Source organism: Xenopus tropicalis, chromosome 5 (genome assembly GCF_000004195.4).
Source record: "Xenopus tropicalis strain Nigerian chromosome 5, UCB_Xtro_10.0, whole genome shotgun sequence".
NCBI classification, from domain to species: domain Eukaryota; kingdom Metazoa; phylum Chordata; class Amphibia; order Anura; family Pipidae; genus Xenopus; species Xenopus tropicalis.
In genome coordinates this window covers 11,866,051-11,889,305 of record NC_030681.2, presented here as the reverse complement: position 1 = coordinate 11,889,305, position 23,255 = coordinate 11,866,051, and the positions used below count along the sequence as shown (strand labels likewise).

Here is a 23,255-nt window from a genome sequence, read left to right as displayed (position 1 = left end):
ACACGAGGCTTTTGTCCTGCCTCTTCAGTGATTTATCCTGCCTTTCCAACTGGCTCCCTCTAGAGAGTCCTGGGCTGTAATTGGGAACCAAAACATTCCCAAGAACTTGGCACCGGAGCCTCACCGTCCTTACAAAGGATAATGCATTGTTTTTGTCTTGCCTCTAATTAGTTATTTAAGCATATGTTCAGCATTTAGCAATAAATGTTTGCTTTCTCCCTAAGCTCGAGACAGCTGTCCAACATTTGAATGCCAGAAAACATTAAAATATCAACATCTGTTGAATTATGGTAATTTAGTGGGATATAATGGAGAGCAACTTGAAACTGATCAGATTCTGATTCCAAATGGAAACAAAGGAAACCTAATATATGGGGTGCCGTACACAAAACAATATAAATCAGAGTCCTGCCCCCCTGTAGTCATTGATTAACAGAAACAGAATTGCTAGGAAGCAAACTTGGGAGAAAAGAACTGCACTCACTGTAGTTGCTGTGTGTAGTTCACCAACATCTGTAGGACCTCCTGTTGCATACTAAAAACTAAAGGTGCCCATACATGTAAAGATCCGCTCGTTTGGTCAATATGCCCATCTAAGGGCCGTGACAGTTGGGGAGATTAGCCGCCCGCAAAAATCTCCCCAAAATGCCATCCCACCGGCTAGAATGTAAAGCGCCGGTGGGATGGCATACGCGGTGCGGTGATTTGCCTAAATCGTGGAAGGTGCCTTGAGAGGTAACTTCGGTGATTTTTGCGCCACGTATGTCATCCCAACCGGCAATTTACATTCTAGCCGGTGGGATGGCATATCGAGGAGATTTGTTGCGCGGCGACTAATCTCCCCGTCTGCCATGGCCCTAAATTGGGCGGTATTGGGCTAATTCCATTGTTTGCCCCTAGGGCAAAATGATCGAATAACAACAACTAGTGTAGGAGTCGTCAGACCAAAGACTGCATCAATGAGCCAAAAATCAAACCTGCCCAATCAATACCTGCCCTTTTTTTGCCCAGATATTGATCAGGGAGGTTTGTTGGGGGCCCCAATACACAAGCATTGGTCTAAAGAACTTGAGTTGGTAGATAAAATCTGCCTGTGTATAGCCTCCTTAACTTCTGGGATCTTGAGCAACTCTCACACTCCGGCAGCGGTATCTGCCCCCAGATGGACATTTTTCATTCACAGGGGATTCAGATGCCAATGGGGATGGGTATTTCGATCGACACAGACCTTGCGGAGAGCAATATACTTGGTTTTTCGTACTTTCCACCATAAGAAAGGAACATTAAAGGGGAACTAAACCTTGCCAGGAAGCTTGGGGATTTTATAAGACCTTATTTTTTGCACTATTAAGAAGATACCCTCCAGTGTTCACAGTAACTGCCTGTTCTTTGCAGGCGATGGTAACCAGAAATGAGTATATACGGCTCCTAATAGTGATGTTACTCTTACTTGTTTCCTATTGGCTCTGCTGACAGCAGGCAGAACTACTTTTAAAGAGGATGACAGATAGGGCAGGGGCACTGTAGGCTATAGGGTAATAGTAAAAATTGTGACCCTTATTGTTTATTCAAACAGCATTGGGGTCATGCTGCAGGCTGTAAATACAGGGCTTCTCTGCAACCTAAGAACCCCAATATCCCCTAGCAAATCTGAATGACTAGCAAGTTATGGGATGGGCTGGGGATGAAAGGGGTTAGCAGGGTGTAAAATGGGGGAAAAATAGTGTCTTTCAATTTGGAACCTGCCCAATATCTTCTAAATAGTCCAAATACAGAAAAAAAATATATACTTAGGTATAGCGAAAAGCCTTTACTTCCCCTTTAAAATAAGATTAACATCTCTTTGTACTTATTAAACTATTTCTTTTTTCTTCTTCACTTTTTATGTTTAATTGGCTTATATACTCACTTTCTCACTAATTGCGATGTCAATTTAACCAACAATCTAATGCTTATTTTTTTTTTTTTAAATCCCAATTTATTAGCAGCTGCTCAAAAATGTAGTAATTAATGGTTTCATTTATTTTTGGCAAACTCGCAACGGTGACAAATAGATATGTTTGTACTGAAAATTAGGACCATTTCCCAAACAGCAGATGACACGTACCAAAGCAGGGTCATGCAACGTCTGTCTCCTCTCTGATATTAGGAGCTACTTCAAATCCATGTCGTTAGCAGCGCTTTATATTCCCTTTATTATTGTCATTAAAATAAAAAGTGTTTGCGGCTGAAAAGAATCTGCAATATTTAAAGTGACGGTACTCCTTATTCCTCCTTCCTATCACGTACAAGTATTCCTGCCCCTTATGGTTGCAAATTCTAGAAGTCTAACGAGTCAGAATTCCGGTCTGGCTGAAACACTGGGGGTCTTTTAGGGTGTGCAAAACTGCTTCCTAGAAAGGCCTAAATATAATCAGAAGGCGATACAGAATATATAAAAAGGAGAACTAAGTCTATACTATATACATTATATATATATATTATATATATATATATATATATATATATATATTATATATATTAAAAATCCTTATTGTGTTAGGAGGGTCAGCTTTTGGCATGATGAATCAAACTGTGGTGGAGAAACTTACCGGCTGGCTGTTTTCACGGAGCAGTTTTTCTTATGGCCTCGGTCGGAACGATTATCTCGTAAAAGCTGTACATGAGAGAAGAAATTAGTAATTATCAATTCAAAATATATCGTCAATGATTCTAATCAAGAGATCTACAGAGGATGAATAAAATGATCCATTAACATTTCCTGAAAACTATGTTTTTATTCTGAATAAGGGGTCTCTGTAATTTGGATCTCCATAACTTAAGTCTACCAAAAAAAAACCCAATAAAACACTAATTAAACCCAATAGGACTGTTCTGCCCCCAATAAGGGGTAATTATATCTTAGTTGGGATCAAGTACAGGTACTGTTTTATTATTACAGAGAAAAGGGAATCATTTAACCATTAAATAAACCCAATAGGGCTGTTCTGCCCCAATAAGGGGTAATTATATCTTAGTTGGGATCAAGTACAGGTACTGTTTTATTATTACAGAGAAAAGGGAATCATTTAACCATTAAATAAACCCAATAGGACTGTTCTGCCCCAATAAGGGGTAATTATATCTTAGTTGGGATCAAGTACAGGTACTGTTTTATTATTACAGAGAAAAGGGAATCATTTAACCATGAAATAAACCCAATAGGGCTGTTCTGCCCCCAATAAGGGGTAATTATATCTTAGTTGGGATCAAGTACAGGTACTGTTTTATTATTACAGAGAAAAGAGAATCATTTAAACATGAAATAAACCCAATGACAGAGAAAAAGGAAAGACATTTTAAAAATCTGAATTATTGGATTGGTCTATGGGTGACAGGCTTTCCGTAATTCGGAGCTTTCTGGATAATGGGTTTCCAGATAACGGATCCCATACCTGTACCTAGAATATGCAGTACAATAACAAGCAAGACAGTGTAAGGAACTAAGAGTTATTTTTTTGGTTTAGGTTTGCACCAATATTGGTGGAATCTTTTTTCCCAGAAAAAAAACAACCCGCATAGTTTCAATTTTTCAGTGCCCCTCCTTAATTAACTGTACCCGAAGGAACAGCCAGAGGACTGGGTTATTGACCATACTATCACAAATAAATGACTTGATTAAGTTATTAATCAGTAAGTACAGACAGTAAGCCAGCAAGAGAAACATGTGTTTTAGAGGTTCACTTAGCTGGGTTTAAATGTTTTTTTTTGGACACTAAATGCCAGAAAGAAGTTGGGTGAACTGAAACAAACCACAGATAATAAAAGGGAATGGATAAAAGAATTGGTGGGAAACTCAGATTCATTATTTAAGTAAGACTTCAACTTCTGTGAGCTAATGCAATACAAGTCAGACTTACAGGCCCCCAGGTTCCTGTTTCATCCCACTGCCAACACATTAGATTTACAGGCCCCCCTAGATCCTGTGACATACCATCTCCAGCATATTAAACTTACAACCCCCCTTTGACCTGCTCCGATGCAAAGTTCTACCAAGCAACTAATTAAAAATGAAGCCACTAGTTAAGTTAGCCACTAGCGGGCAAAACTCTTGGCAATATTTTAGCCGGATCCAAAATTTATGGATTTGGTGCATCACATAATCTGACATCCCTAAGCCAAATATAACTAAAGATATGTCTCTAAATTGGCAAAATACAATATAACATGTTCTATTTCAATGTGAATCTAGTGCACTCCGCTGGTCATGAATAAAAAGGTTTTGTCTGCTTTTGCTTCCAAGCAAATGTGCTCTTATATCTACGGACTCTCTGCAGTCAGACTGCTGTAATGGCCTTACAGTGCTTGCTTAGTCTATCATACAGCGCAATGTGGGCCTCATCCTACCAGAAGGTAAAATAGGTGGAAAATACTCTTGCTTTGGAAGAATAGCTCCTTCCCCTTAAAAATATTAAAGGTATGGAATCCACTACCTGGAAACCTGTTATAAAGAAAGTTCAAAATTACAGGAAGGCCTCCTCCCATATAAGGGGGTAATTATATCTTAGTTGGGATCAAGTACAGGTACTGTTTTATTATTACAGAGAAAAGGGAATCATTTAACCATTAAATAAACCCAATAGGGCTGTTCTGCCCCCAATAAGGGGTAATTATATCTTAGTTGGGATCAAGTACAGGTACTGTTTTATTATTACAGAGAAAAGGGAATCATTTAACCATTAAATAAACCCAATAGGGCTGTTCTGCCCCCAATAAGGGGTAATTATATCTTAGTTGGGATCAAGTACAGGTACTGTTTTATTATTACAGAGAAAAGGGAATCATTTAACCATGAAATAAACCCAATAGGGCTGTTCTGCCCCAATAAGGGGTAATTATATCTTAGTTGGGATCAAGTACAGGTACTGTTTTATTATTACAGAGAAAAGGGAATCATTTAACCATTAAATAAACCCAATAGGGCTGTTCTGCCCCCAATAAGGGGTAATTATATCTTAGTTGAGATCAAGTACAGGTACTGTTTTATTATTTCAGAGAAAAGGGAATAATTTAACCATTAAATAAACCCAATAGGGCTGCTCTGCCCCCAATAAGGGGTAATTATATCTTAGTTGAGATCAAGTACAGGTACTGTTTTATTATTTCAGAGAAAAGGGAATAATTTAACCATGAAATAAACCCAATAGGGCTGCTCTGCCCCCAATAAGGGGTAATTATATCTTAGTTGGGATCAATTACAAGGTACTTTTTTATTATTATAGATAAAAAGCAAACCATTCTTAAAAATCTGAATTATTTGATTAAAATTGAGTCTATAGGAGATGACCTTCCCGTAATTCTGAACTTTCTGGATAAGGGATCCCATACCTGTACTTTAAAGTGTTTCCTTTAAACTGGAAGCCTCCTTTATATAACAAACTGCTCCAGTTCCACCATCAGAGCACACAGAAAGAGTTAATAGTAACATACCTGGCTGTGATCCTTTCTGGCCCCGGGGCTAAACCAGTGACTGAAAGAAAAATAAAACAAATTAGAGAGTTAATTAGACACCCAGGCAAGTCGTGCGCTCTCACATGATTGGGCAGCACGTGCTTTGGGTTCCCTGAGCCAACACGACTGGCAGATATCCTTTCCCTGCGCAGAATGCACGCCACTTAGTATGTTGTCGGTGCGCTTGTGTCCTTCACCATTAAATGCACTTTCGGTATTATGTAGACAATTATATTCTAAAGAAAATGGAAGTTTATCTCAATTTGTTATGGATTTTGCACTGCTGAACGTTTGGCTCAGTGATACAAATACACAATAGCTACTTACATAATGTAATTTATACTGAACAAGGATCTGTTGGGCCATTATGGCCACTCTCAAAAATGTTTACCCTCTGAAATTCAGCTTTACTTGCCCCTTGATTCGAAATAAAGCATATGCCTCTTGAACCTCAAACCCATTATGTTTCCCCTTTAATCCTAATGGCGTTGGCTCTCTCTCTCTAACGGTATCTCGCATTAGAACAAGCTTTAAACTAGTAAAGATTAAAAGACTGCTCTCCATTTAGCCTTATGTATTGGATTTGCAATCATGTAAAAGTGCAGCCCAAACGACTAACATTTATTGGATTTGTAATCAAGTCAAACACTGAGGCTCATAACAGGCGAAGATTATGTTTGCCTCGCCGTCTGTTACATGCCCAATATGAATATGTTCTGCCCATGTTTTTAGCATGGAATCTAGCACGGCATGAACGTCTCAGGGCCCCGTGGCCCTCATCCTAAAAAAATCCCATTGGTGTATATTTATATATTGACTCTGAATATACATTAATATTTTGAAGAGTAGCAACATTTATTTATCATGCTGTGTGGAGTAAAACATTTCTGGTGATGTTGCTCATAGCAGCCAATCAGATGCTATGTTTTCTAACTGTTGAATTCTAATTGCTAATTGGTTGCCCTGGGCAACATCACCGGTAATGCTTCACTCCACTTTTTACACAGCATGCTAAATATACCCCTTAGAATGGTCAATTCTTAGCGCCTTTTTAATTGGTCTTTGTATTTTATCCAATATAGTTTTTGAATGATTTGCTTTCCACCTTTCAAACGGGGGTCACTGACCCCGAAAGCCAAAAACTATTGCTCTGTGAGGTTACAATTGTACAGGTATAGGACCCGTTATCCAGAATGCTCAGGACCAAGGGTATTCCAGATAAGGGGTCTTTCTGTAATTTGGATCTCTATACCTTAAGTCTGCAGAGAAAAAGGAAATCAGTTTTAAAATTCTGCATTATTTAATTAAAATGGAGTCTATGGGAGATGGTCTTTCTGTAATTCGGAGCTTTCCGGATAACGGGTTTCCAGATAAGGGGTCAGATACCTGTATTGTTATTGTTACTTCTTATTACTTATCTTTCTATTTAGGCCTTACCCTAATTATCTTCCAGTTCCCAATTCAAACTACTGCCTGGTTGTTAGGGTAATGTGGACTGTAGCAACCGGATAGCTGCTAAAATTTAATATTGGAAAGCTGCTAAACAAAAAGCTAAGAATAAATGACCACAAATAATCTATTTAGAAGGGCCACCAATACTGAAGAGCCCCTTATGGGATGGATGGAGTTAGTGGAGACAGAAGGGGCATTAAAAGCCTGTTAGGACTCAGCAGATAAGTTTGAGAAGACTTACCCAGGGGTAGATATTAGCCCTATGGAAGCCTTAACCCCCCGCCATTTTCCCTGTATAACAGATTCCCTGCTATAAGCCAGTTACCAAAAAAGGCTCTTTGTTATAGATGTAAGTTCATGAGAATTGATGCCGGCCATTAATCTCAGATGCAGAACCTAGTCAAACGCTTTGTGAAACTCCGAGTCTGACATCCACATTATTTCCCCAGTCAACCGTATCTTATTCCAACGCACGGCATAATTAATTGCTCCTGCATTTAACCACTGAACTGGCTATATTTGTACTGGATGTAAAGTGCTCTGACCTTTTGCATAAAATTAACAGCCCCAAAGGACAGATAACAATAAAGCAATAAAACAAAATAAAAAGAAAAAAAAAACCACCAGTTTTCAAAACAGATTTATGAAAACGTCATGTGACCCACTTTCCGCCCCTGAATCGATACCTCTTATAGGATTGCGGGATTGACACAATATTTGTTCAGAAAATTCTGACACATTAAAAGAATGAAAGCGGATTGTATGTTAGAAATGCCGACACTGCGGGTGTTTGGTGGGCGGGGCTTATTCTGGACATTACAGGGGCCACGTTCGTTAATATTATTACTACTCAGGCTTTTATTTCTATAACCAATGTCCCACAAGATGAAATGACATGTTTAAAAGTGCTGTGGTTTTAAATGTTATTTTTTAACTTAACTGCATTATCTCTTTATAATACACAAGAACCATGAATATCTTGTAAATTATATCCTTATAAACTGTGCTTAGTGATGTCATCAGTTATAAAATTAGTGATGTCATTCTGTCAGACTACCAGATCGCCCTTTAGTAGGGATGCACCGAACCCACTCCGACGGATCTTGCCGAATCCCAAACCGAATCCTAAGGCATTGATTCAGTCAAATCAGAATCCTGATGAAAAAGGGTGAATCTTGACTGAATCCCGAACCGAATCCAGAATTCAGTGGATCCCTATTTATCTTAACTTAGTAACTAAGGGCCCCAAAATACTGCTTACCCCTAGCAGAGGTGCAAACTAGTGATGTGCGGGTGAAGATTTTCTCGACCTGCACCCAACCTGAACCCGACCCAGCTTTCTTCCTTTATTTATATACCCATGCCCGCCCCGCCCTGCAATGACATCACAAAAGGGGTGGGACTTCCGGGAGCAAGCCTATAAATAAAGAAGCCAGAAGAAAGCTGCCAGCAGTGTAAGGTTGTGGGCGGGGAGGGTGAGCAGAAGAGCTCAGCTTGATCCCGCAGGTGATGTGCCGAGGTCGGCTCGTACCGGCCCGACCCGCAGGTCCCACGGGTATCGGGCCGGCCCACACATCACTAGTGCAAGCTAAGGGCTCGTACTGACAAGCATTTGATTCTTGGATCCCCTGCAGTGGCGCTTACCTGCATTCCTGCGCAAGGGAGCGCAGAACCAAATGCTCGTCAGTACGAGCCCTAACAGAGCTTGGCCCGCTCAATATGCAATGCATGCTGGGATTGGTGCTCTGATTCCCAGCACCTTTTGTTTACATTTGTATATGTATATGATCTGGACAGTATTTGGAAAATTTGGTATTTGGTTGTATACTAAAATTATAGATTTGGTACAGCCCTATTACTTAATTACATGGCTGTTAGCTGCCCAGGGCACTTAAAGGAACAGTACTGATTTATGGGACATGCAGGCTACATAACATATACAGCACAGTTCAATAGCAATAAAATTAATTAGCAGTACCGAAAGCAGTTTACGAAATGCCTCTTATACACACAGGCAGGCGAATAACCAACTGCATATTGTCTCAGAATATCACTCTATATCATGGTAAAAGTTAAATTAAAGGTGAACAACCCCTATAGGGGGAAGTAGTAAGGCAAACAGGCCTATTGCACAGCTGAGCAGCTACTCAGTGCCCTCAATGATAGAGATACTCACTCATGATGATGAGGATCCGGGCTAAAGTGGACCAGCCTCTCGGTGTTGCTAGCCCCTGGACTGGCAATCTGTTGGGAAAGAAGAGGCCATCAGCACCAGCTGCAGGTACATGATACTTTCTACATTGTCCTTCTACAACAATAAGTATACATGGTATATTTACCCCTTGGCTTCAGGTGGCTAAATATGCGGGGCAGAATTTAACCTTTACCTTTCTAGTCATTATCATTAGAGATGGTCTTAATCTTCATGCCTTTATTTATAATTTAACAAACCAATACTGAACAAAATCATGGCTTACTATAAACACTGCGCCTCATTTATTCACAGTGGGCAAATCTGTCTAAAATGCAGTGACCCATAGGAGCCAATCAAAGACCTCCTTTACTAATTATAGTTTAAAGGAGAAGCAAAGGTAAATGTTAGGTGCACCTGTACCTGTACTTGATCCCAAATAAGATATAATTACCCCTTATTGGGGGCAGAACAGTCCTATTGGGTTTATTAAATGGTTAAATGATTCCCTTTTCTCTGTAATAATAAAACAGTACCTGTACGTGATCCCAACTAAGATATAATTACCCCTTATTGGGGGCAGAACAGCCCTATTGGGTTTATTTAATGGTTAAATGATTCCCTTTTCTCTGTAATAATAAAACAGTACCTGTACTTGATCCCAACTAAGATATAATTACCCCTTATTGGGGGCAGAACAGCCCTATTGGGTTTATTTCATGGTTAAATGATTCCCTTTTCTCTGTAATAATAAAACAGTACCTGTACTTGATCCCAACTAAGATATAATTACCCCTTATTGGGGCAGAACAGCCCTATTGGGTTTATTTAATGGTTAAATGATTCCCTTTTCTCTGTAATAATAAAACAGTACCTGTACTTGATCCCAACTAAGATATAATTACCCCTTATTGGGGGCAGAACAGCCCTATTGGGTTTATTTAATGGTTAAATGATGCTGCTTTTGGCATTGACAAAATATTAAACGCTAAACACTTCTGATTGTATATTGGAAAGCTGCTTAGAACCATCTTTCATTAGACATATTTGTATTTTTTTGGGTTTACATCCCCTTTAATCCCCAGATGAGCTTTCCATGGCAGTGCTACGGGTGCCTGTGCAATACAGTAATCCATTCTCTACATGGCGCCTAGGAGGACACTAGTAGCCAGGGCCCATGTCACGCTTTGTTACGGGACCATGATCACATTATCTCATGGTGGAGCTGACATTTTTATTCAGTTTACAGAATGCTCACAGTACAGGCAACTTATTTCCTTAGCTCGGGCTGCTGACAACCCGTTCCACACTATATTAATCTTGTTTACTGACTTATCTTGATACAAATATCAGAAAACTGAACTTTTTATCTGAGAGAGAAAATAAACATTGTGTTGACAGAAGCAGAAGCTATTTTCTGCCTTAAAATTGCTTGTTTACTCGCAGCCCTTTTCTAATGGGAAAGAGAGTTCCAATCACAGGGTGGCTTGGTGGGCGCGATACAGGCGCTCATGCCAGAGGGGTCCCAGCAGTGCAAACTGGCATTACCACTAACAGCCTGCTATGTAAATATACCCCCAAACAATGTAGGTCTCAATATAAATATATTGCATAAACAGCTCATATGTAAAACCCTGCTACATCTAAATAAACCATTTTCATATAAGTATCCTTTTTTTAGTAGTATGTGCTATTGGGTAATCCTAAATAGAAAACTGCAATTTTAAGAATTAAGGACCGCCCCATGGGATCATAGGATTCACAGTGCACACAAACAAGCCAAGGCACACATACATGCTAGGCCCCATCAGCCAATGAATGGGCAGAGTTCTGCCTTTTGCTCCCACACTACTTCCTGTTACAGTTAGAGCTGCATCACTTCCTGTCAGCTGATCTCTGAGGGAGCACACAGCCCATCACTAAATGGCGGCTCAAGGGAAAGGATGTAAAAGGGCAATATTTACTGATATACTGTATATATATTCCAGTTTTCTAAGATTCTTTAATAGGTCACTTAACAATATAAACTGTTGGTTAAGTATTCATTCTGAGGGTATAGATTTTCTTTAAAGTAGGGATGCACCGAACCCACTTTTTTGGGTTCGGCTGAACCCCCTCTGAGGGATTCTGCCGAATTCCAGGCCCTAAGCCTGGCTTCTCTGGTGGTTTGTAGATCTCAGCTTGGAGCCTGGTTTCTCTGGTGGTTTGTAGATCTCAGCTTGGAGCCTGGCTTCTCTGGTGGTTTGTAGATCTCAGCTTGGAGCGTGGCTTCTCTGGTGGTTTGTAGATCTCAGCTTGGAGCCTGGCTTCTCTGGTGGTTTGTAGATCTCAGCTTGGAGCCTGGCTTCTCTGGTGGTTTGTAGATCTCAGCTTGGAGCCTGGCTTCTCTGGTGGTTTGTAGATCTCAGCTTGGAGCCTGGCTTCTCTGGTGGTTTGTAGATCTCAGCTTGGAGCCTGGCTTCTCTGGTGGTTTGTAGATCTCAGCTTGGAGCCTGGCTTCTCTGGTGGTTTGTAGATCTCAGCTTAGAGCCTGGCTTCTCTGGTGGTTTGTAGATCTCAGCTTGGAGCCTGGCTTCTCTGGTGGTTTGTAGATCTCAGCTTAGAGCCTGGCTTCTCTGGTGGTTTGTAGATCTCAGCTTGGAGCCTGGCTTCTCTGGTGGTTTGTAGATCTCAGCTTGGAGCCTGGCTTCTCTGGTGGTTTGTAGATCTCAGCTTGGAGCCTGGCTTCTCTGGTGGTTTGTAGATCTCAGCTTGGAGCCTGGCTTCTCTGGTGGTTTGTAGATCTCAGCTTGGAGCCTGGCTTCTCTGGGGGTTTGCAGATCTCAGCTTGGAGCCTGGCTTCTCTGGTGGTTTCTAGATCTCATTTCTAGATTTCTATATGTTTATTAAGGCAAGTCTCTGAGAAGTTTTCAGACTTACTCAGTTCAAGCTTCCCCCATTGAGGCCCAACATTTGGCATAACAAGTTACAAACATAAAGACACTACTGTTACTACTTTCTGTTAGTGGCCTTCAGCATGGGTTTTCAGGAGTAACTAGACCAAGTAGGCAAATTTAACTACAGCCATTGTTCCCACCAAGCAAAAACTCTTAGCCACCCTAGTGGGGCCAGATTGGGACTAAAGGTGGCCATACATGGGCAGCTTTCAGCTGCCGATTCCTCAGACCAATTTGGCAGCTTATATGGGCACCCTCAATGGGCCTTCCCGACTGATATCTGATTAGCCCGATATCGCCCACCTTTAGGCAACCTCACCAAATGAGCAAATCTTACCGTGAATGACCAACTTTAATCATAGCCTGCAGACTGGCCTCCATCACTGCTTGGAAGTTGGCCTTGGTGAATGTTGCTCTATTTACATGAGACTTGACCCGTCCGAGTGAGGATCGATATAGAAGAAATTGTTTTCCATTAACAGCTCCAATCTATTTAGTTTTGATATTTTCTTTAAAATGCGTATTAGTTAGTATTTACTTAAAATGGGAGTGGTGTGTCTTTTTGTTTGCTAGATTTTTCCTTAGGAGCATTGCTACGAATCAAACACTTAATGGAATGTAAGCTGTTCCATTAAACAGAACAACATATCACATATATAAAAAAAAGGGCCCTTTAGTTCTATAGAAAGAATGCCGTTTCCCAAGGCAGCTGCGGAATCTTACTAAGAATACCCATAAACAACCTTGAAAGTTAAGAGATGGACACATGGAGAAGTTGTGTGCAATAGAACAATACCATCCCCAGTGAAAAAGCCATTAGTAGGCTGCTCTCGGGAGAGTGCCAGAGACAAGGCAGTACAAGTGAGAATGAATTACCTTCTCTCTGCAGTGGGGGTGGTCCTTTCCTATAGGGACCGGCAGGAGTGCGCAGCCATAGAGCGAGAGCTTCCTCGCGCACTCGCCTGCATCATCTCTGGCCTTTCCATGATCTCATCATTAGTCACCAAAGCAGCCCAGGATGCGGGATACATTAACTTCTCCGAGCGGTCTCATTGCAGGATTAATGAGAGCTGCACAGACAGCACTGCAGATCTCCTTGACCAGGCAGGCAGTCTCTTGTTTATTACATGTTTGATTCCATGTCAGGAAGATACATGGCACAGTGGCACTTATACAGGGGAAAACAGAGCTTGGGTGCAAGGCAGACATTCCCTGCTCTGCTCCTCTGACTTCCACAACTTCTGACTGATGCAGAATAATATAGAATGATATAGGAGTGTGGGTCTGGGACTGGAAACATTGCCCTGTGCCATTAATCCTTTGAGGCACCTCGGATGTTCCTAAGGTTTGCTCAGCAAAGAATGCTGGGGGTTGTAGTTATGCATTAGCTAGAATATGGCCTCTGTCTTTTAACATTCTTCCCCTTTGTAAATGCAAAATCCACTGTATAATGCTGCGGAATATGTTGCAGCTGTATAGATACATGTGAATAATAATAATGTTTGTGTGTGCAATAGAAATGCCCATGTAGAGTCAGTGACAGGCAGGGTACCCTGTGCCAGGGGAGGGAGAGAGCAGGGAGAGCGGAGTGACATTCCAGCAGAGCCAAACAGACAGGCTGTGCCCTTACAAAGTCTGTGAGTGGCCCCTACTGGCTGCCCAAATGATGCACACAACTCACCACATTGTCTCTCTGGCAGATCAGCAGCCACACCATCATTTCAGCACACAAAGCAAAGCAATCACCATGAATAGAACTATACAGAAATATATATAATGCAGGTTTCAGGCTCCTGTCCAAAGAGCTTGCAATCTATAACCATGATCTTAACTTGTGGCTATCCAGCTGTCCCCAAACTACAGCTCATAGAACCCCATGGCCAGCTCTGAACTATAGCTCCTAGAATTCCATAGCAGGCTCTGAACTACAGCTCCCAGCATGCCCTGACAGCTCCCATCATCCAATGACAGGCTCTGTACTCCCCGCATTATATGAAAACTCCAAGCATCCCATGACAACACCCCGAAGTACAGCTCTCAGCATGTAATGGAATGTTCTAAACTACAGCTTGCAGAATGGCACAACAGATTTTAGCACCCTATGACAGCTCCCAGCACCTCACGACAGCTCAGCTCCCAGTATCCCACAACAGCTCACCTCCCAGCACCCAATGACAGCTCCCAGTACCACACAACAGCTCAGCTCCCAGCACCCAACGACAGCTCCCAGTACCCCACGACAGCTCCCAGTACCCCACGACAGCTCAGCTCTCAGCACCCCATGAGAGCTCAGCTCTCAACACCAAATGATAGCTCCCAGTACCCCACGACAGCTCAGCTCTCAGCACCCCATGAGAGCTCAGCTCTCAACACCCAATGATAGCTCCCAGTACCCCACGACAGCTCAGCTCTCAGCACCTCATGACAGCTCCCAGTACCCCACAACAGCTCAGCTCTCAGCACCCAATGACAGCTCCCAGTACCCCACAACAGCTCAGCTCTCAGCACCCAATGACAGCTCCCAGTACCCCACAACAGCTTAGCTCTCAGCACCCAATGACAGCTCCCAGCACCCCACGACAGCTCCCAGCATTCCATGATAAGTCCTTGTATCCCAAGACAAAACCCCCACTCCATTACAGGCACTAACCTACGGTACCTAGCATCCCATGAAAGCCCTGATGTACAGCTCTAAGCATCCCATGACAGGCTCTAAACTAGAACTCCCAGCAACTCAGGACAGGCCGTTCAACTCCCAGCAACCTATGAAAGGCATATCAGTTGCAACAACAGCTGCAAATAAAAGTAATTACATGCAGTTAAAGGGCAATGTGCCCTCGGAACAAATATGGGGCTGATGGACAAATGAGTTGTATATAAAATACAGATATGTTTCCAGCACACCCTGCGTAGCAGGGCAAGCAATATGGCAGCACACAGTAAGTAATGCCCTGATACTCTAAAGCCTAGAGCAGAAGGTTTTAGCCTTATAATAAAAGTTACAGATACACACTTACAGTGCAACATTTGTGTAAAGCAGCAATACTTTGTATCTTATCTTTGCATTTTTTTTGATTATTTTGATTTGATTATGGATACTGTGCATTTTCTCTTCCCCTGCCCCTCCCACTGCGGCTGAGTGCCATTTAACATCCCTCCTAATGCCGAGACCGGTGCATTTATACAATATCCTTTTGTGCTGAAATGCTCACAGTATCTGGAGACTCCTTCCCTCTACTTCGGCATTCAGCCCCATTATCTCGCTTGCTCAAAAAATTGTTCACAGGGTTATTTAGCTGACATATGAGATAACCCTCTATCTGAGCAGACACCACTGGGATATGACACAGTGACCCAGAGTAAGCCCTGATTATTAGCCTGAAAAATACACCGCGTGGAGCAGCTTTCAAGCAATGTCCTCATTCACACTTCCAACATTTACTTTGTGCTCAATTCCTCTCCAGCTCCGTGTATACATACATTTATGTGTATTATACATACACACACTGCTCTACAGCCTTAATAGTTATTCAGAATCATCTATGTCACATTTTATTTTAAAGGACAAGTAAACCAAAAATATATTGTTTTGCCTAACAGAAGAAAAATGTAATTATAAGCAACTTTGCAATATACATTCATTACAAACCTGTAATGAGTTTTTGACTTATTTGTATATGTAATTGCTATTAGAAGTAGTGTTTGCCAGTCCTTTTCTGACTGAAACAATGTAACACAAGGCAGCAGCCTGACAGACCCGACTCGCTGGAGGAGACCGACCTTTGCACCATTGTTTAAAAAGTAACAACCAGGAGTCCAGCAAATGCTGCTTTCAATAGCAATTACATTTACACATAACTTTTAGGGCTGTGACAGACGGGGAGATTAGTCGCCGCGCGACAGATCTCCCTTGTCGCGGGCGACTAATCTCCCCGAAATGCCATCCCAAAGGCGAGAATGTAAATCGCCAGTGGGATGGCATACGCAGCAATTTGCCGAAGTTGCGGAAGTTTCCTCTCAAGGCAACTTCGGCAAATGGCCGCGCCGACTAATCTCCCCCGTGTGCCAAAGCCCTAAAGCACTAAAAAATTTTATTACATTCACGTTGCAAAGTTGCTTGGAATTATGTTTTTTTTTATTAGGAAAAAAAATAATATTTTTAGGGTTGACATGTCCTTTAAAGGGCTAAAGGGCACCTATACCTTTATGTTTTTTCCATTTGTCTAATAGATGCATTAATTAGACATTATCTAATAAAACTAAGGTTTGCTACAGCGACAATTAGCAATATCTGGGAGAAACCGAAGCAAGATGAGCTTTATATGAGTGAAGATGAGCTTTATATGAGTGAAGAAGGGTTGTATATGTACCAAACCCAATCAGACAGGGCCAGGCAGTCTGTAAGCCTGACACAAGCCCAAAGAGCAGGCACAATATTAGCTTTTGCTGTAACAGCCGTCCATCTTACCAGCTGTCAGAAGTCTTTTGACAGTTTGGAGTCACCGCATTTCAAGCGACAAGGAAAGCTTATTTCACACCAGAAATCAAATTCAGTTTCTGCCTGCCTCGGCTTTCCATTGAATTGTCTCTGGATACAAGAGAATGATAAAATACCCGGCCGGCAAGATGTCAGGCCCAGTGTAGGCACTTTATTGTTCATACACACACCTGACACAAACACACAGACCCATAGATATCAATGGAAAGAATGGATGTCCTTCTCTGTAGATACAGGCCATAGATACCTGCAGATATACTGCTCTATCTTACTCATTTCCTATACTCACCATTCCCTATCATTTAAACAGCACGGACTATTGTGTGTTCCAAAAGGAAGAAAACCCAAGGATTTATACCTGTACAGGTAAAGGACCTATTATCCAGAATGCTCGGGACCTGGGGTTTTCCTGATAAGGGGTCTTTCCGTAATACAGAACTCCTACCTTAAGAAAACTGAAAAAATTATTTAAACATTCATTAAACCAAATAGGATTGTTTTGGCTTCAATAAGGGGTAATTATATCTTAGTTGGGATCAAGTACAGGTACCGTTTTATTATTACAGAGAAAAGGGAATCATTTAACCATTAAATAAACCCAACAGGACGGTTCTGCCCCAATAAGGGGTAATTATATCTTAGTTGGGATCAAGTACAGGTACTGTTTTATTATTACAGAGAAAAGGGAATCATTTAACCATTAAATAAACCCAACAGGACGGTTCTGCCCCAATAAGGGGTAATTATATCTTAGTTGGGATCAAGTACAGGTACTGTTTTATTATTACAGAGAAAAGGGAATCATTTAACCATGAAATAAACCCAATAGGGCTGTTCTGCCCCCAATAAGGGGTAATTATATCTTAGTTGGGATCAAGTACAGGTACTGTTTTATTATTACAGAGAAAAGGGAATCATTTAACCATTAAATAAACCCAATAGGGCTGTTCTGCCCCAATAAGGGGTAATTATATCTTAGTTGGGATCAAGTACAGGTACTGTTTTATTATTACAGAGAAAAGGGAATCATTTAACCATGAAATAAACCCAATAGGGCTGTTCTGCCCCCAATAAGGGGTAATTATATCTTAGTTGGGATCAAGTACAGGTACTGTTTTATTATTACAGAGAAAAGGGAATCATTTAACCATTAAATAAACCCAATAGGGCTGTTCTGCCCCAATAAGGGGTAATTATATCTTAGTTGGGATCAAGTACAGGTACTGTTTTATTATTACAGAGAAAAGGGAATCATTTAACCATTAAATAAACCCAATAGGGCTGTTCTGCCCCAATAAGGGGTAATTATATCTTAGTTGGGATCAAGTACAAGGCTTTTTTTTTATTATTATCTGGTTTCCAGATAAGGGGTCCCATACCTGTATTTTAATAACATACTGGATATACTATGCCACTACAGGGACCACATACTCTAGTTCTACTCTGAAATTATCATATTGACTATAATTAAACAGCGGAGTATAAAGTAATTTATTTTAACAGGTGACTATAATCTAACACTTGTGACATCACTCTTCCATGGCAAGAAATAACAGAACCCCCCACTAAGTGGTATAAGAATAATAGAGGTCACCTTCCCATTGTGTAGAAAGGCAAAAGACCCGAGGCAATGTACTTGCATAGGATCACGGAAATCATCTGCAACTTTGGATACTCTAATAGTTACAGTAGGGGGCCATCCGTCCCATATGTAATTGAGATATTTTTGTGTAGCAAATAAAGCTGTTAAATATGTCCGTTTAATTAGGAATTACGGCACAACATGGGCAGATATAGAGATATCTCCTTGTAGCAAATTACTATTCATTTATATTCAATGCAAGTATTTATTAAACGTGGACAGAGCATATGTTGAAGAGGAGTTGTTGGTTTATCCAGTAGGTCGGTATAGTCCGTATGGGACTAGGCAAGCAGAAAGTGAAATCTGCCCAGAGTCACATTGGCTGGTACTGCAGCAGTACAGCAGGTCGAACTTTTGTTCCCCTTGTCCTACAAACAATTTTCCAGCTGGAGCTCGATAAACACATGTGGTCTCGGCCCCTCCAATCAGGACGGCGCAATCCCCTCAGTAGCAGACCTATGATAAATGGACTTATTTTCCCAAATCAAACACTCAAATTTAAATTCAGATGAGTTAATGAAAAGGTCAACGTTGTAATCAGTTCTTTGATCTTTATAGAATTTCTAGAGTAATACATAATAAATCTGAAACAAGGCAATTTGCGGATCTGTATGTGTCACTGGTAATAAAAATTCTAACGATCAGAGCCTTTATGTACTTAGGGAAGGTTTTATAGCGCGCACTATCGGGAGAGGTTCGATGCATCGGGAATGATGCCAGTGGATAACAATGCTTTGTTTATAATATTGAGCACCACTTGTGGGATGTCCACGTGAAATATGGCCGAATTACTTATGAATGCTTTATGGCTAGCTCCGTCACTCAGGCTGCTACACTGTGCATAGATCCAACAGACCTTGGGCAATGATACAATTTGGCCCCACACGAGGATGGGCTGATCAGTCAAATCTATAAAGGCACTTGAGAAAACCCAATAAACATGTTGATTTGAGTTGAGCCCATGGTTGTCTGGTTTGCTCTCAATGTGGTATGATCTTCCATAAGCACTCATGTTAATGCTCTAATGTGGGCAGTGATCGGGGGCAAAATGTTGCTCACCAACCCCTTGGATGTTGCTCTCAGTGCCTCCAAACCAGGGAGTTATTTTTGAATTCCTGACTTGGGGGCAAGTTTTGGTTGAATAAAAAAAAAGATTTCCTACCAAATAAAGCCCCTGTAAGCTGATAGGGTGCATAGAGGCCCCTAATAGCCAATCACAGCCCTTATTTGGCTCCTCCATGAACTTTTATGGTGCTTGTGTTGCTCTCCAAGTCTTTTTACATTTGACTTTGGTTCATGAGTAATAAAGTTTGGGGACCCCTGCTCTAATTTAAACAGAGCACAAGACGATTTACCCTGGTGTTGATGAAGAAGCGTCTGAATCTATGCACTTTAATTGGTACCACTAGGCATCATTACCACAAACATAGTTTGGCCTGAGAATGGGAATTAGAGACCATACTCAAGCCATTCTCTTTGAGGGCCATTTTACCATTTTTGTCCCCACTGGTACATTTCTTAAGCCTTTTTTAACTGTGAGCCACATTGAAATAGCTATGATTGGCTATTTGGTAGCTTCTGTGTGGACCAGCAGCCTACAGGAGGCTCTGCTTGGCAGAACACCTGGTTTTTATGCAACCAAAACTTGCCTTCAAGTCAGGAATTCAATTATAAGCGCCTGCTTTGACGCCATTGGGAGCACAGCCAAAGGGTTGGGGAGCAACATGTTACTCCCGAGCCACTGGTTGGGGGGTCGCTTAAACCCAAAATGGGGTCAATGATGAAATACCCCTTCCCTCTATCTCAGACACAGGTAAAGGCTAACTTCTGTGTGTGTCTTAGACAGAGGGAAGGGGGCACTACTGGTTTAAAGATACTGACTAGTTATGGTAAAAAACTAGAATATGTTAGTATCACTTTAAGGGGCGGGTTTATCAACATTTTTTCGTTCCCCCTAATCAAAATTTCAACAATATAAATCATGTATTTAGTTTTTTCTAACAAATGAATATTTTGTTATTTAGCAAGTGCAAAAACCATGAAAAATGCTAATAAAAAAACTTTGCCATCTAAAAGCTGCCAAGGGCATGTAGAAGTCAATGGAAGCTGCCCTTATCAAATTGTAAAATTTTTATTTAATACAACGTTTTAGGAATTTTTGTCATTTGTAATCACATGAAAAAATCTTTTGAAACAAATATTTCAAGGTTTTCTTATTCATATTTGTTCCACGTTTTAATTCGTTCATGCGTTTTTATAATTCTATTTTTAATGAATGAATAGAAATTTGTGCTTTTTAGTGAGTTTTTTTTTCTGCCACGACTAAACTACAAAAATTATACAAATTTTATAAGCACGCCCCTAAATGTACATTATTTCGACCGGTTACAAATAAAATCAGAAAAAAAGGGAACTGAAAGTATCATTAGCCATCATTCCCTAAATCATAGCAAGGAATACTGTGCTTCTTTTTCGACGCAAGATGTAAAAATACTGGTTGTAGGGAGGGTGGAATTTAACTTGTCTTTTTTATTTCTTTTTTTTAAGTTTTCTTATTCTTTTTTTAATTATTAAATTATTATTATTCATTGACTGGTCTGTCATTAAAGCCTGGTTACAGGTAGGGGATCTGTTATCCAAAAACCAGTTATCCAGAAAGCTCCAAATTATGGAATGGCCATCTTCAATAGACTAAATTTTAATTAAATTATTCAGATGATTTCCTTTTTCTCTGTCATAATAAAACAGTACCTTGTACTTGATCCCAACTAAGATATAATTACCCCTTATTGGGGCAGAACAGCCCTATTGGGTTTATTTAATGGTTAAATGATTCCCTTTTCTCTGTAATAATAAAACAGTACCTGTACTTGATCCCAACTAAGATATAATTACCCCTTATTGGGGGCAGAACAGCCCTATTGGGTTTATTTAATGGTTAAATGATTCCCTTTTCTCTGTAATAATAAAACAGTACCTTGTACTTGATCCCAACTAAGATATAATTACCCCTTATTGGGGGCAGAACAGCCCTATTGGGTTTATTTAATGGTTAAATGATTCCCTTTTCTCTGTAATAATAAAACAGTACCTGTACTTGATCCCAACTAAGATATAATTACCCCTTATTGGGGCAGAACAGTCCTATTGGGTTTATTTAATGGTTAAATGATTCCATTTTCTCTGTAATAATAAAACAGTACCTGTACTCGATCCCAACTAAGATATAATTACCCCTTATTGGAGGCAAAACAATCCTATTAAATCAAATTATTTTTTAGTAGACCTATAGTATGGAGACCCACATTATGGGTCCCAAGCATTCTGGATAACAGGTCCCATACCTGTACTACAATCTATGGTTCCCAATTTAATTTCAAACTGCAGAACAAAATCTAGAAAAATAAAATATATATGGAAATAAATCCAAAACCAATACAAATAAAGGAAAAAGAATTAAAAAAAATAACGTAATCTTACATATCTTATAATTTCTAACTTCATACACAGTCAACTTCCTCCTAAATTTGAAAATGTTAAACCTTTTTTAAAAACAGATCATTTTTTCAAATGGTGCTGAAAAAATAATAGTGTTTGCTGGAAAATCAGTCTGTGTCACCTGCCTCGGGGAGGCAAATCTCTATGTCCAACAGAGGATTTCAGCTGGACAATGATGAAAAGTCCATATGTTGCACAGCCACCATAAATTATGTTGGAACGTATGGTCAGGCCACAGAGGGGCTCCAAAAATAGGTCTGAAACAGCTCTCTGTCTGAAAACAAATTGGCCAAATTCCGACATGAGAAAACCGTGCTCTTGACATATATTTTCAGAAGGCGACCGCTGTTTGAAGTTAAGTCTACAGAGATGAAATACAATATGCCGCAGCTTTTAATTTGCAAGTCGTTATTCCATCAAGCCACTAATATGCGCTGGAATCTGCATGGGTCTGTTGCCTTTAGGCGAGGGGGTTTGTTCGGAAATGAAAGGGAAAATAAATGAAGGATGGCGTGTCACAAGGTTGGAAACCCGCATATAAGATGCTAGTTGGAAAACTCGCAAACACCCTGAGAATTTCACTTTAATTAGATCAGATTAAGCAATAACTGCTTGGGGAGAAAAAAAAAGAAGTAGTCTTTGAAAATTGTGTTTATTGTGCTTTGAAATACAATGGCAACGCACCCAGCTTACATCAAAGGGGAACTCCACCCAAAATGATTTTTTTTTAAATTTTGTTCCCAAGATTTTCCAAGTAGCATAATTGCTGTTCTGGTTGTTTTTTATATATATATCTGGTTCCTGAAACATTATAGTGGGTCTCAGTTGATTAATAGACCTGGAGGACTATTAGGTTGTTTCAAGAGTCCAGAGAAAACAAAGGGAAAATGTTCATTTAGAAGGCAAGTAGTTAACAAAATCATTGCTTTCTGCAGTTTTTATTACTTTCTCATACCAACCAGCACGTGAGCAATTCCTTTGCCAATCAGAGCACACCCTTAGCAACAATTAACATATGGCGTAATGACTGAACTTCTAATAAAGCAAGTCCTTTCTACGAGCCACATTTTCCAAGGTGCCCAATTACTTAAGGCTACGGCACAATTAAAAAGGTCTTTGTTAAGCTAGCCATGCATGTTTAGATTTATCTCTCCCTAACGACCAATTTTAGCCCGATCCGACAAATCCGTCAAATTATCGCAAGATTAGTGGGCACCAAACGATTGCATACCTGTCAATTTTTCATCCAAATATTGGATGAATATCAGAAAATTGATTGGGCAGGTTTGAAAGTTTGTTTGCAGAACCAAGCAGGTAGGTTTCCTAGCTTCAACTAGAAAACATCGCTTGAAATGGCTGTTTTCGTTGATGGACAAATTATACTTATAAACAATCGTTTCCAGATAAGTTTGGTCCTAGGATAATAAAAAGATCTATTAAAAAGCTTAACCTGTACGGGCAGCTTTATTTAATCCATTAATACAGGGATACCCAACCATTTTTACCGGTGAGCCACATTCAAATGTAAAAAGAGTTGGAGAGCAACAC

The 23,255-nt window shown here is 40.4% G+C and overlaps 1 protein-coding gene across 4 annotated transcripts in view; it reads right to left on the bottom strand.

Moving 5' to 3' along the window:
• gpatch2 (G-patch domain containing 2) overlaps positions 1-23,255 on the bottom strand; it is an 86,337-nt gene that overhangs the window by 30,426 nt on the left and 32,656 nt on the right. For all 4 annotated transcript variants that reach the window (XM_002936022.5, XM_004914788.4, XM_018094111.2 and 1 more), the window contains exons 6-8: positions 9,119-9,186; positions 5,470-5,509; positions 2,592-2,656 (exon numbers count right to left, since the gene is read on the bottom strand). In XM_002936022.5, the coding sequence (XP_002936068.3) occupies positions 2,592-2,656; positions 5,470-5,509; positions 9,119-9,186 (173 nt within the window). The remainder of the gene's footprint in view (positions 1-2,591; positions 2,657-5,469; positions 5,510-9,118; positions 9,187-23,255) is intronic.